Below are 15863 nucleotides of genomic sequence, written 5' to 3'. Positions count from 1 at the left end.
AACCAGCCCCCCACATCCCCGTGTGTCCAGCCATCTCTTTTACTAACGTAAGTGTTAAAAAACCTAATATTATTGATATTTCTCTTATATATTAATTGTGTGTGCATACCATCATAAAATTAAGATGTTATATTTACTACAACGTACGTATTGTGTCGGAAAAAGGGTAGTCAATTAATCCCATACGTTCTGTTATTTCGTTTACGCGTTTCACGTTATACGCGGACCTTCATGGGTTTAATTGACCGCGTAAAACGAGACTATACTGTATACAGTATACATAATTGTGTTATTATTATTATTTGATTAAATTATATACAGTATGAGTACTTAAGATTTTAATAATGAAATTTCTCCCAAACTGACCAGCCAGAGATTAATCCATTTTCCCATCAGAATAAATGGTAAATTATTCATGGCATCAATTATACACACATCATTCAGGAACATAACCCTGTACAACTGTGTGTACTGTACTCAATATATAATAAATTGATACAGTATATGGGCATGGTGACAAAGTTTTCAGCTGCATAAGATTAGGCCTATATGTTGATAACAATTTAATGCATGAAAGGAAGCTCCACAAAACAGATCCTCAGGGTATGATTAATTAAGCTGAAGTGTGTAAGAGTTATGCAGGTATTTCTTCAGTTAACACATGTTTGCACGACATATTCTGATTTTACACTATTGTTCCATCACTATGCACCAACTCCAGATCCACCAGGGCCTCTTGAGGAAGTACATGTTTTTACGGTAGAACCTTAACAATGTACTGTATCTGTACTGGTTATGCCTCGGTTAACATGATAGATAAGTTCTCAAAAATACATGTGTAATGAAGAGATATTTCATAAAAAATCAAGAAACAACATATAACCCAACACTTGCAAGATAATCACAGCAGAGAAGAGAAACACACTGGCAAATTCAACACCACATACACAGAGAATCTTCTTAAAAATTCAAAATATATGATCACGATAAAAAAAAATTGTACAGTATGTATTACTACTGCCCAACTCATCAATTATTTCGTATTTCAATAAACGTGACCCATATGTAAGAATTTCGAGAAGACAAGGCAAGCCCTCTAGACATAAGTACAGTACACATTATATTCTTGACGTTTTGGACCATATATCAATTTTCATTTTATCCCAAGGACAATTTGCACCACATAGTTATAACCTGTTTTCATTCTGGCTATAAGCTTTAAAGATATTAACAAGAATACCTGCACTATAGCCACTATGAGGAATGGTAACATAGTCATGGGCATCCGTAGTATATTTAAGAGAGAGAGGGAAGTAAAGATTTTCTCTGCTGTCAGAATGTGACTTGGGTCTGACAATACATACGTTGCAAACATAACCAGTGTCACCTGGAAAATGGATTATTAACAAAAGATTAGTGAGTAATGTACAAAACCCCCCCAAAAAATTTTGAGCCAATTTCTTTCCTCCCATATACAGTAACTCATTCTCCTTATGGATGATTTTTGGGGGAGGCCACAGAAAATCAGGAAGATACTGTTTGCTGGAATAACAAAATATTTATTTTAATATAAAAAAATAAGCATATTTCATCTAGATGTGACTCGGTGGTACAGTATTCAAACCCTGTATTATATTTTGCTGATTAAGACTTATGGAAAATTACACCTATATGGTAACTCCTTTGTAGATCTATCTCAAAAGGTATACCCTGTACTTCATTGAGAAAACATTTATTTATAAACCTTAATTATACTTGGTATATTACTATATAACCTGAGTTATTGGGAGCAACTAATTTCTAATGAATGATTTTTGTAAGTCTTGAAAGTCCAGTCCCATTATAATTCAGGGTGTCCAGAATGAAGGGCAGTGCTGTCATTCATACCCTACCTGTTGTGACAAATGTGTTCTAATTTGGTGTTCCTCTTCCACAACAAGATATCAAGTTATCTACTTGGTTTACCCCATTTACTTCATTCCACCCAGCATCATCCTTAAAAGTATGTCCAAACCTAGAGACCATTATATATGAAATATACTGTGCATAGAAAATATCTTCCATTATATTTCTTTCCTTGAAAATATAAAGAACTTGTTGAAAATTTGGCAAAAGAAAGAAAAAAAACTTACCATAAATGGGGTACAGGTCCAGATGAAGGCAGTACTAGCATTAAGATAGGCCGACTTTTTCAGTACATTTACTTCCGTAGATCGTACATCCAACACTTGCTCCTCAAAAGATGGCTCCCAAGCATACAACTTCAACACCTGAAAAGTTTAACTTTGTTGTACAGGTAGACCCCTCAGCCAGTTTTTAACAACAGTAAACTTGTCATTTAACTCAAAGCTCTTTCCCTGACACACAAAATAAAAACTGCACAACTTTGATTGCTAATGATGATGCATGTTAAATTTCAAACAAGTCCATCCAGAGTTGTTAAGACTGACCTTGATTCCATTGAGAATTTCATTCATTAATTTCACACGCTGATCCTTGTTCTTCATTTGTTTTATCTGCAAGTGTTTGATCTGATTGGCAATGACACCATTCACTGGGATCAACACTATCATTACAGCAAGTCCAGCAAGCACAGATGGCCCTGGTTAAAAGAAGGAATAAATACATTTCTCTCTAACTCTAACTCTTTTAACCTCTTGTCCACTTGAGCACTGATGATCCAAACCGAGAACATCACTAACTCTCTCACTTATATACTATCATTCTCTCTCCCTAAATGCTATAGAGATGTGCTTTACTCCAGTGTTCCCCTTGCATTAAAGACCAGGATATATATTTAGTTTAACCTCATTGTTTCACTCAAAAAACCATCACCATTCAATGTTTTTTATATTCTCCAGGCCCTCCTTCATTATCATCCCCATCCCTGTGCCCCATCCTCAAATATATACTCTTTCACTTCATTCTTCTATCTCACTCACTGCCTCTTCCCTCCTTTTTCTTCTCCTTCACTTATACTATAAACCATACACAATTTCCTTTTTAATCATCCCATGCATAGTTTCTCCAAATGCCTATTATATCCTAACATTCCCTTTCTTATTCCAACCTTGTCTTCTCTCCGTCACACAGTCAAAAATTATTTCCGATGCATATTTATTTCTATAGGGGTTCTTAACCAGGCTCTAGCTGCTCTCCTAAAAAAAATTAACTTTTCAAGGTATGTTATATAATAATCTTTCCCCGTTGACTTGTATTATTAACCTCTTTCAGGATAAGAAATGTAGCAATCATATTTTTACTTTTATAAAGATTTTCTTGATAACATTCCTATTCCAGCGATGTAAACTTCGAAAACACATTCTTTCATGATCCTGCTTATTCACCATACTGTACAGTGGGAAAAAATGTGTAATAATATTAAAAACTACAATAAAGTGATGTTTATACTGCATTCTCAAACACAAAGGAGTGGATGCAAAATGGAAGACATATAAAAATCTTGCTTTGGTTTCTTTTATGTACTGTACTTTTCAGTCAACATATATAGTATGTGTATGTCATTCTATATAAAAACAATGGTGAGAGTATGTAATATTTTCACAATCAACACCAGATTAAGCTTAACATTGATCACTCTCAAAACAATTGAAAAGGAAAGGATATTTACCTAGGATCTGCCACAAAAAGTATAGGGCAAGTGCAATCTGGAGTGGTGCCGACCATAGCATGTTGATGTAAGTTGTGAGATCCATAAATCGTTGGGCATCTACTGCCATTAAATTGACAATCTCTCCAACTGTTGAGTTTTTTTTGGCTGAATTTGAGATTCGTAAGGCCTGAAAACATAATCTTCCATTAACTTTTAAAATACAGAAATTATGTTATAATGTCATTTTTTATTTAAACCAAAAAAGATTGTACAACAATTTTACCACAACAAATTAAACTTTTTAAAAAGATGACAGACAATGCTGATGAAACTGAAGGTGTTTATACCAAAGGCTCCTGAACAGATGTGTATCTATTATAGACTATCATTATCAAATGACTAAAATCAAGTCTACTTACCTTGCGGTAAACGGCAGAAATTACTCCAGTACGAATCTGAAGACCAGCCAAGAACATCTTCATGAAGTACTGGCCAAGGATAAAGGACTGCAGTTGTGCACACACCAACATTACAGCAGCATAGAGGAAACCACGCCACTGTGGGTCATCTTCTTCAGTACTTTCAGAAAACGAAATTAGTAGGCTGAAAAAGATTTTTTTTTTTAAGAATAATGATGATTTAGTACACTGAGAATTAACTATGAGTATGAATGTGGTGCCTTTGAAGTAGCAAAATCCAGAAAAAATTTCCAATATAGTAGACTGTAGTTCTCATGAGTAATAAAACAGTATTTCCTATGTAACGAGTGGTAAAAGAGAAACTGATACCACACATACAGTACACACACAACATTTAATTCAAAACTAAAATTAAATTCAATGTAACTATTAATAAACAAGAAGAAGAAGAGTTTTTTAACTATAAAATAACACTCACCCGAGGATCTGTGGGCTGACAAACTGTAGGACATCATACATGACCTTGAGGACGGCCCCGAAGAAGAAAGTTGGACCAAATGTACGTACCATGGTGGGCAATATAGATATCTTCTGCTGCCTTTTGCCTTCACCTTTTGGCACCTCCACATGGACAGCATTGTTTGAGTAGGTAGCCCATGCTTCAGAATTGCGTATTCTATTGAGCAGACCAGAGTTCTAGCATCAGTTTACTAAAATCCTGTTAATGTATATGCCATTTCTATCCATCACAAGAATAGGAATACCATACAGTATATTTGTCATTATGAAGGACAACTTCTTATACGTAGTATGAGAGGACCCTAAGTGAAAATAATAATCATAAACTTACTTTTTGGCCTTTTTTAAAGTTTTCTTCCAGTTTTTGTCCCACTTTGCAACAGTGTTACGTGATGCATTTTCCCGTGCCAGATCCCATGTATCTGCTTGTACTAAAGGCTTTCTGTATCCTTTCCATATCAAGGGGTCCATCCAAGCAAAGGTCACACGACTTAAGAAAGATGCACTGGTCTCTGGACTTGGTTTCTGTTGAGTATAAATAGCAAGTTAAAGACTTATAATCAGCTTTCAAAAATGAACTTTCTAATGAGGGGTATTAACTCAAATCCACATGAAATTAATTTAAAAAGTATGAAAGACTTTATGTTCCTATGAATACACTGATTTAATAAAAACATGCTCATCAAAATCAATACAGACTCATATGTAAATATAAATACCCAGTAAATAGGGAAATAAGATTACTGCACTTCCCATACATGGGCTACATAGGTACTAATATTCTCCAGTAGCACTATACAAACACATTCCCATCAAACCATCTACAGATATGAATTATCATCTAAGGTTCACCTAAGATGAAGCCACAAAAAAATGCAACTCTTTTTCTAATTTGGCTTCCTGCTTGTGGTGTCTGAAAAAAACATCAAAATAAGGTACAGTATATAAATAGGTTAGCCTGTGTAGGTTACTATACACCACCATAAAAAAAAAAACACCTATGTATGAAACTAAAATCATAGAATTTGATAAATATATGTTTAATATCTTCAATACATTATGAGGTTTATACTGTATTTATAAAAAAAAGAAAAGGATTGACATCACTTTCTTATATACATGTACAGTCTCGTTCAAGATTCTTCGAACACTGCTGGAGACAGCTGGCAACTCAAGGCCGTTTGTTTACTCTAGTGCGTAGTATAATATAATACGAAACAATAAAGCCCAACCATTAAATTAAGCAACGGGGAACAAAGTAACCAATCACCGATCACTTTTAGATGTATTCAAAATTTTTACTACATACTATAATAAACAAACGGCCTTGAGTTGCCAGCTGTCTCCAGCAGTGTTCGAAGAATCGTGAACGAGACTGTACCTGGTATGAGGTTTAACATGGATGTGTAAAAATGAATAATTTACATAATTGTTATATATTATTAATAAAGGATAACCATATATAGACATAGCCCTTGCCATTACACTGTTCTTCTTCAACCATTAGAGTAGTAAATTATTGAGATAGTTCATCCTCAAGATTGGTTATTATAAGTAACAAGCGAGATAAATTTTTGATGATTAACTTACATCTCCTAGTGGATAGTCGATATACTCTGGGGTAGCATCACCAAAGCAATTCAGCAAGAACATCAAAATTGTCAGTGGGAAGTACACGGAGTATACCACAAATCTGATAACATTTACATTTTCCCCCTGAAATAAAAAATAAATTAAACTAAAATTATCTCAGTTACATGTCATGTTCTACTGCAGTAAGTACAGTATGAACGATAAATAAAAGAAAATATGAATAATAATTATTTATGCATACAACCTAATAGGTGTAGATACTTCTACTTAAATTTTAACCTTTTCCACCAAACATAAATATGAGAGGGGTGTAGACATGACAGACAAAACAATCAAAACATTATCTTCACGCAAAAGATGCATATACAGTGGTCCCTCAGTTAACGAACACAATTCGTTCCACAGAGTCGTTCGTTAACTGAAAATTTTGTTAACCAAATCCATTATTTCAATGGAATATTGGGTAATTGGTTCCAGCTCACAGAAAAGTACATACAAAGTATAAACAAAATGCAGTAAAGTACACTTACTTTGAGGTGTGTATGTAGAAGGTTCCTGGTTGATGGTGATGATGGGAATTAGAAGTGGGGGTGGAGGAGAAGGGAGAAGAGAAGGAAGTGGGGGTGGAGGAGAAGGGAGAAGAGAAGCATTCTAATGCTTCTTGGAAGCAATAATTGTAGACACAGTTGATGGTGACATGCCATATTCTTTACTCAGTACATTGGTTCTAATGCCTTCTTCATGTTTCTTAATAATTTCCTGTTTCACTTGAATTGAAATTGCCTTTCTAGATTTCTTTGGACCCATGCTTGATGCAGTACGGTACATTAATTTCACCAATAAAATTTTAGGTTCAGTCGCTGTAATTAAAGATTATTTTATTTAAATCAACACTGCACTGCGCTATATATTATCAATATGTTAACTAAATTTCCGAATGACCAATAATTTTAATGTAAACACGTAAAAATACTCTGTATTCAAGAGAGCGACAAAAACGATGTTTCCTCCACTGTAAACAAAGTTAAACTGACGCTTTGGCGGGTGAGTCAAGCGGCTGATGGGCGCACAAAAAAACTAGTTCCCTGTACTGCATATATTATCAATATGTTAACTAAATTTTAAAATGACAAATAATTTTAATATAAAAATGCAAAAATATTAAAGACCACAACCTTCTTGATATTTACTCCACTGAAAACGAATGTAAACACAGAACCGATTACTGTATTGGCGGACTAGCCGATCAGTTGATTAGCTGATGCGCACAACAAAACGTGTTTGTCGTAAGGATTTTGTTAATCGAAGTTTTGTTCGTTAACCGAATTAAAGATCCTTATTGGAACTAATTCGTTTAACCGAAATTTTGTTAATTGAACCGTTCGTTATCCGAGGGACCACTGTACTGTACCTGTAATGGGGAATAATTAAATTAACACTCTGTTTTTCATGCAATCCCTGATAGTGCAAGGTGGCTGGTTTTAGTAGCGCACACACACACACAGACCCTCCTTCCATTTATTTCATTTCTATTGCTATAACAGATGCATTCTGTTAGTGATTTCCCCTTACATAAAGCCTCAAATTCTGCGTCAATCTGGTTTACTCAAATGGATAAATAAGAAAACAGAAAAAAAAATCACTAGTTACCACCATGAGAAATCCTAGGAAAAAAAAGTCATTTAAGACACAAGTTCCTAAGATAAAGCAGCTAGTCAATTGATTTTTCACTTAAAACATGCTGAAAAATTAGTTATCTAAAAAAAAAAAAAAGATAAATAAGGGGTACCTAATACAGTACAGTGACCCGAACGCCTCGGTTAACGAAATTTCGGTTAACGAACTGCCTTCCATAAGGATCTTCAATTCGGTTAACGAACAAAAATTCTTAACGAATTTCTTACGAACCGACCTCAACATGTTTTCGCTTGCACTGGCCGGGCAACCAGCTTAGTATCAGTCCGCCAATACATTAATCGGTTCTAGGGCTTAAATTCCTAACTATTTTAGTAAATATCAAGAAGTTTATACTATTCAATAATTTTAAAAGTTTAATATTCAATTTTTTAGTCATTTTAACAATTATTGAACATAATTGAAGGTAAAGTGACTAGTTTAAAGCGCAGCATCCAGCCTCTTAACACAGCAAACAGGCGTTAGTCTCTCTGTTTTCACTGGAGGTAACATCTTGCTTGAGACTCTCTTCAACTAAACGCTTTTTTCTGTGTTTCCAAGCAAATTATTGGTCATTTTGAAATATATTTTACATATTGACAATATATAATGCAGTACAGTGTTGATTTAAAGAAAATAATCTTGAAATACACCAAGAGAACTAAAATTTTATGGGTGAAATGGTGCCATGGGGTGACTTCTCTTCCACCCCAATGCCTTCTCTTCTTCCTTCTCCTCCACCCCCATTGTAATTCCCATCATCATCATCATCATCCAGGAGCCTTCTACATACACACCTCAAAGTAAGTGAACTTTTCTACCATTTTTGTTGAATTTAGGAAATTTTCGGTGAGCTGGAACCAATTACCCAAAAACCCATTGAAACAATGGTTTCGGTTAACGAACTTTTCGGTTAACGAACGACCTTCTGGAACGGATTGAGTTCGTTAACCGAGGGTCACTGTACTTACATTATTGATATTTGTGTAGAATTCTGGGATGGCAAACACCATCAGGAGTAACCAGAAGATAAAGAGGTATCCTGAACTTTGGATTCCATACTTCTTATCCAACATCACAAATATAAGTTGAAGTAACTGCAAAGAAAAGATACCAAGTCTCAAAAAACATCACTGATCTTTGAATCTATGTTGGGGAATTACTCTAACACTGTCCAGAAACATCTTCGAGGATCTGGTCTTGTTTTCAGTCATGGAGTTTTACAGACAAATGGTTTCTAAAGACTACAGTGCAGTACAGTATACAGCAAAGCACTGCACTATGATCAATATTCATCATACCAAACTATGTTGATAAAAAATACAAAATGTAATGTACTTTCATGGCTCTTTAACCACAGAACAGAATGGAGTTCAGGTGAGAGAGATTTAAAACTTGGGATTTATTAGAAAATTATGTGTAAAGATAATGGTGGGTGGATGGCATTTTGAGGAGGTCATTCTACTTTTTCAACATGAAATTTATTATAATAAATACCGCATACAGTACTTACTACAGAAGCAAAGATTATGCAGGGAGTCACATAGTATACATCTGCAACTGAGTTCCCCGTACTGTGCTGTTGAATAGTGTAGAAGAAACTGATACACTGCAGAATCAGTATCAGCAATGATATCACCTGCAAGTAATTCATATGCATGACTTCATTACAATAAAAATTGTGCTCAACACACTCCCTGCAAAAACTATACCTGTATAATTAGAACAACACCTTTTTATTGATGTCAATTTACACTGAATATATGTACTTGTATTTCATATTGAATTAATCTAAGTTATATCAAACTTTATTGAAAATCTCTGCTCTTTACATTGACTTTTTTTTACTATTGCATCCAAAACAAGGAAACTCAGGGCCTTCCCTCACTGTTACCACTGAGTAGCATGGATGGCAACTGGAACTGAATGGGTGGACTGACAATCCCAATATTCCACACCTTAAATGATAAGCTTTTAGTATTGGAGCCAATTTAGGGACTTGCTTGTGGTGCTTCAGTGTAGCTAACTGATTCATGAATGTGTCCCTTTCTATGATGTCTCAAGTTAACCTTGGTTGACTACCCTGACCTCTTGGCTAAAGGTAAAAACTCACCTCCTTCTGGACTCAAATGAATAATGGGATTTCAAAATTAATCTTATTTCATTACTCTTTTTAATCAACTACAGTATGGTGTTTATTAAAAATAAATAAAACAAGAACTACCTGATATATCATTAAATATATTATTGTATAATATTTTTTAATAACATAAACGTAATCAAATCCACTATCTTCTCTCTTCTGCACAAATCATGGATCTCAAAGGGAATTTACACACCATAAAAACAGATTGTAAATATAAGACACTGATATGCTAATACTTCACTAACCAACTTGGATACATTGACCCAGCTCCATGGCACCAGTCTGTCCACACTATGGCGGAGGTAGTGTACTTCTAGCGGAGCAAACAACCACAGGAAACCACAAGGCACCCACACCAGAACAGTCTGCTCAAAGCATAGGGTGAAGTCTGGATTTTCTGTATTCCATGTAATGTTTGCATCCTGAGGTAAAACACAATGGGGTAATATAGTAAAGAATAAATTATTCACTGGACATTAATTAAAATTTAAAAGTGAGCAATGTTCTTGAATATCTTATGTGCTATACAATTTATTTCCGGTAATATAAAAAACTGGTCCCTTGATTGCTTTATCACTTAATCTAGTCTTTCAAGATAATAAATTGTGTCCACAAAACATTTGTGCAGTCAATTCTTTTTTTTTCTTTTTTTTTTTAGTAAGACCATTGATAAGTTATTTCTAGAAATATGTTTGCAATTAGTAATACCATTACAGTACAGTACAGTGAAAGTGGGTCCCATAGGCATAACAGCCCGTTAGGGACAGCATGGCCGGTACTGCACTCGACCGCATTCACTGCCCCAAGTTAAACTTAGGTACTGTACCCATTTACAGCTGGCTGAACTGGGAGTGCCTTGGAACAGGAGGCGAGTGACCAGTAAATGTACAGGATGACTTGGTACCACCACTCTTTGAAATTTTTGCTTCTAGATAAACTTATCATCTACCATCCCTCAGTGCGAGCACTAAAACAATTTAAAAGGTTAATATCAAAACACAAGGCTAACATAACAATGTACAGTATGCAAATTAAATTTATTCCCAAAAGTCTTAATATGGACCAGCATTAAGGAAACCAGGCTACACATAATATACAGATCTCACCAAAAGTGAAATCGATGGTTGATGTTATCCAATGAGACAGGTTGGACGAGAGTTCTACTACACTATAAAGCAAAAATTTCAAGAATGGTGGATGATTATTTACAAAACTTGCACCCCTACCCAGTTCTCTCCATAATAGCTTTTGTTTGCTTTTAATCCTTGTGACAAGAGGAATTTACTTAAGTTAAAGTAAGTCTGACAGCAGGATTAGCACAGCACAGTAGTGTCGTTTTGTTTATATCTTCTCAAAATTACAGTACTGCTAAGATTCAATGTCACGAAGTGTAAAAAGTTGCACTTGGGACATACCAACGGTAAGGAGGCATATCATGTCCCAACAGGACGAAGAAACTGCATGAATTGAGACAATGTGAAAAGGACCTCGGTATGTATGTTGACGAGCTGAAGTTCTCGGGCCATTGCGAGAAAGTGAATCAGGCAACTAAATAATTAGGTCTTATAAGGTCGTTCAGCTCCTCAAGAGCGTGGTGCTTCCCCGTCAGGAGTACTGTTACCCCATCTGGTCCCCGAGATATGCTAGGGGCTGTCAGTTGATTGAAAATGTCCAAAGGAGGGCCACCAGACTGGTGCCTGCACTTCGGCACCTCAGCTATCCTGAGAGGTTAGAGCGCCTGAAATTGCCTAGCTTATACTACAGACGAGCAAGGGGGGATCTAATTGAGGTCAAGTGCCCTTACTTGCAGCTGGCAGACACTTGTCCCACAAGGGGTCACAACTTAGGGTTGAAGAAGCCGCAAGCCCAGAAAACTGTGAGGGGTAACTTTTTCGGAGAGAGAGTTGTGAATTCTTGGAACAATCTGCCTGAGTGTTGTGATGGCACCGAGTGTGACCTCTTTCAAGACCAGATTTGACAAGCACTGGAGCAGGTTCAGATACATTCAGGAGCCAGTGGATGCCCAGTACTTGCCAAGAGTGTGTAAAAGAGATGTGACCGATCGCCCAAGCGGCTAACGAGCTGATCAGTGGTGAAGAGGATAAAAAAAAAAATTGAAAAGTACTGTACTGCAATGTCATTTCAGTAGCTACACTATATACCAACTAGGTTTAACCATTCTGTCTCACTTTAAAAAGCTGGTTTTCTGGCATCTCCATGGCATAGATACAGTATAACCTTTTTCTTCTCTATGTTTAATTTGTTTCTGCTCTTATTTTTTCGCCCCCTTGGCCCCCGTTCGACCTGAGCCCAGGTGGGCTAATTCCCGTAAAAAAAAAAGAAAAAAAAAGTAGTGTACTGTACATAACATGTACAGAAGCTGATGACTCATTTCAAAATCCCTATATTGTACAGTACAAGTACGTACTGTACCGGTTAATCCACATTTTATTGTTTTACTGTATCTGTAATCAGTGCACAGAGTACTGTAGTATGCTGTATAAACAACCCAATTTATCTTCATCTAAACAAATACATAAATAAGTTTTGACAAATGTCCTCATACTCATGGAAGAAAATGGGTCCCATGGGCATGACTGCCTGTTAGGGACAATATGAATACAGCACACTGTATAGTACTTAGTCTTCGGTACACAAGTAGGCTGTTCTACTCCAACCACTATACTGTAATGTGAATGATAACATCATATAAGGCAAGTCATGTTGCCCTTGCATTCTTTGTTACCAAGCTTAACACTGTATATGTATCTTCAAAACCTTTTATCTGGATCCGACTAATTACCCAAATGTAGCCGCAATTAAGTCAAATAATGGTCCTACATGAATAAATCGGACTGCCAATCACTTCTCGACTAGTATTTGGTGGCATGAAGTCACAAAAAATGGGTAAACTTAATTTAATCTGAGTTAATAGATCGAGTGCATGTACTTTACCTTACCTTACCTTACCTTACCTACCTAACCTAACCTAACCAAACCTAACACAACTCAGATTAAATTAAGTTTACCATTTTTTTTGTGACTTTATGACACCAAATAATAATCGAGAAGTGATTCACAGCCCGATTTACGCTTGTAGGACCATCGTTTGACTTCATTGCGACTACATTTGGGTAATTACTTGCTCCCTCGGTACATGCACGCGATCTATTAACTCAGATTAAAGTAAGTTTTCCAATTTTTTCTTTACTTTGTAACACCAAATACTAGTCGATAAGTGATTGGCAGTCCGATTTATTCATGTAGGACCATTAGTTGACTTAATTGCGGCTACAATTGGGTACATTTGGGTAATTAGTCGGACAGCTTTTATCTTAGTAGATACAGTAAAGTACATACAGTACTGTACTTACAAGTAGTCGTGAGGGGATCAATTGAAGATTAAGCACTGCATCTTATTTCACCTGATCAGGATATTTATCCTAATGCTTACTTAACCTAATCCTCCCCATGGTAGCCTAGGTTGTTTAATCATCATTTTAAAATAAAGTGGGGTACTTTTTTAGTCATTGGGACCTGGGTAATCCTGATGCCCCCAAATGAATGTAAACACTACAGTTTTGCTGCAATAAACTTTGTTGTAAGTGTATAAATTTCATCAAATCCTTAGCATTTAGAATATTAAAAATAAGTTACACTTTACTTTATCCTCTTCACTGTTCGCTCGAAAAGGAAAACATTTGAAGACGTAGCTACCTGTACTAAGATTGGCAAAAACACCAAAATAAGAACTTGAAACTATCGATTAAGGAAAATGAGATACCTTGGCCATACAACTAAGGATAAAGCCATGAATGAATAATGACAAACAAATGCTTAATGAGCAAAGTCGAGGGTAGGAGGGCCATGGAATGGATGAAATTAAAAAGCCGTGAGTCCCCAGATATGTAAAATCGACCTTAGATTAGAAGGTGGACGGAAATATAGTCCACAGGAAAAAAAGTCACATGATTTGTACATACAACACAATATATATATATATATATATATATATATATATGATGGCATTGCACGTAGGTTAGGTTAAGTTAAGTTAGGTTAGGTTTTTTCCGTGCTTTTTTATTTGACTTCTTGTGACTTTTTCCTGGATACGATTAGTCAAGACTGCCCGAAAACGTTTAAAATGGAGAACTGAGGTCGCCAACCCTCAGATATGAGGGTGCCACTTTGATTGAAAAAAAAAAACTCAGATTGCAAAGTTTTTGTATCTGGTATTGGTCAAATTTCATAACCCTTATGGCAGATATACAAGGGGGGGAGGTATATACTTCATTCTATGAAATAAGACATTTCAATCAAAATAACTTTTATTTCCCAACAGTGCGGAAGACTAAAGGTCGATCAACAGGCGAAGAGGATAAAGTATAAAATACTGTACACATACTTTACTTTTGCTTATCCTCTACGCCACTGTTCGGCTCGTTAGCCGCTTGTGTGGCTGGTAACGGATACGTCAGTTATGCACTGTAAGCAACTACCTATACTGTAATTATATTCATCCTCAATCCACCCACATAGACCACTTACTTAATTAAGTACAAGTGTACTACTATTCCATGCACTGTTTCCACTAAATCTTTAACATACTTATTTTGCTCTATTAATTGCTGATACTCCACTGGCCGTCTATCCTACTTTTCTTTACCGTAGTCCTTTCCTGTTCATATAAACTCATTAACATTCATTGCATCCAACCATGCCATCTAACCCTCTTCTAACCCCTTCTCATAAATTTTTGAACATTCTAATATTCCACATATTCACAAAAAATAAGATAATCTACAGTATTTCACGGGCTTCAATTCATCTGCCCGCCATGTTCGTTTGAGATTGGATTCGTCTGTTCATTTCATCGAAATGATTTTTTAACAAGATAAAAGATGTAGAGTATAAGTATTTGGTACTTCCAAAATATTAGCAGTTGCCCGTTATGCCCGTTAAATACAAAATTACATTTCATGGTCAAGAATTTAAGGGCTGAGGTGTCTGGCCTGTGCACACTGAACACCCCGTTTTGAAATTGTTAAATAATATGGACACTGGAGAAAATTGGACTAAGGAGAGTGTAGCTGAACCACTGTATCAACATCAAATAACACTTCTTTCTCGAGAAAATATTTATCTTAAGTTCATTATTTATCCTTACAGAAAATCACATAACAGTACAGTTCTAATTTGTAATATCAATAATCATGCATTATTAACTGCACAGCATCTTTCAGTCACAACGTTGCCCGGGTCATTAACCCATCCTCCACATCCTTAAAATCCACAGCCTGTGAGTAAATTTTAAGTGAGAAGGGAAGTTTGGGCGGCGAATGGACTACATGGCGACGAGGACGTGTTGCTGGCTGGTGTAGTACTTCACGTGACGTTCCTTCATACCAAAACAAACTTATATTAGAGCTTGCGGCACGAGATCACCCGTTTTCCCACAAATTCCACTGTATCATCTCTCTTGGGACCTTTTGCACCAATTAACATTTCTTTTCGCTTCACAATACAATTTTCCATAGGTATTCGAAACACCAAAATTGGCTCCAGTTCAATAAAAGCTCAAACATACCCAAAAAGTTGAGTTACAAAACGCATCCAACCCCCCACCGTCCGACATACTGACTCAACTGAGTTGCCAGATCTTGAGACGAGATATTTACGTTGACTCACGACCAACTCCGCCCCTTGGTTATGACGTCACAGATCTAGTATGACGTCTTTATAGATTTATGACGTTTATATGACGTCAGATATAAACACACAACTAAAGGGCAAATACCTTTAAAATCTATATTCTCTGTTTTAATTTTTTTTTTCAAAGCTTCTGATGAAATTAATGCAATAAATAATTCTTAGAAGATATAATTATTCACTTTTAAGT

General features: G+C 35.9%; 1 protein-coding gene across 3 annotated transcripts in view; it reads right to left on the bottom strand.

Annotated features, from left to right (window-relative positions):
* The window catches only part of LOC121868360 (multidrug resistance-associated protein 1-like), a 46778-nt gene extending 31178 nt beyond the window's left edge, over nt 1–15600 (bottom strand). For 2 of the 3 annotated variants that reach the window (XM_042368879.1, XM_042368880.1), the window contains exons 1-12: nt 15552–15600; nt 10210–10386; nt 9332–9457; nt 8790–8915; nt 6142–6267; nt 4883–5076; nt 4511–4708; nt 4033–4216; nt 3632–3800; nt 2451–2602; nt 2133–2270; nt 1241–1387 (exon numbers count right to left, since the gene is read on the bottom strand). In XM_042368879.1, coding sequence (XP_042224813.1) covers nt 1241–1387; nt 2133–2270; nt 2451–2602; nt 3632–3800; nt 4033–4216; nt 4511–4708; nt 4883–5076; nt 6142–6267; nt 8790–8915; nt 9332–9457; nt 10210–10386; nt 15552–15599 — 1785 coding nt within the window. In that variant the 5' untranslated portion in view covers nt 15600. The remainder of the gene's footprint in view (nt 1–1240; nt 1388–2132; nt 2271–2450; nt 2603–3631; nt 3801–4032; nt 4217–4510; nt 4709–4882; nt 5077–6141; nt 6268–8789; nt 8916–9331; nt 9458–10209; nt 10387–15551) is intronic. The other variant, XM_042368881.1, reaches the window with a different exon arrangement.
* Nucleotides 15601–15863: the final 263 nt, after the last annotated feature.

The sequence above is a fragment of the Homarus americanus genome, unplaced genomic scaffold (assembly GCF_018991925.1).
Source record: "Homarus americanus isolate GMGI-L3 unplaced genomic scaffold, GMGI_Hamer_2.0 scaffold19318, whole genome shotgun sequence".
In the NCBI taxonomy this organism is placed as follows: domain Eukaryota; kingdom Metazoa; phylum Arthropoda; class Malacostraca; order Decapoda; family Nephropidae; genus Homarus; species Homarus americanus.
This window is presented reverse-complemented; position numbering and strand designations above follow the sequence as displayed.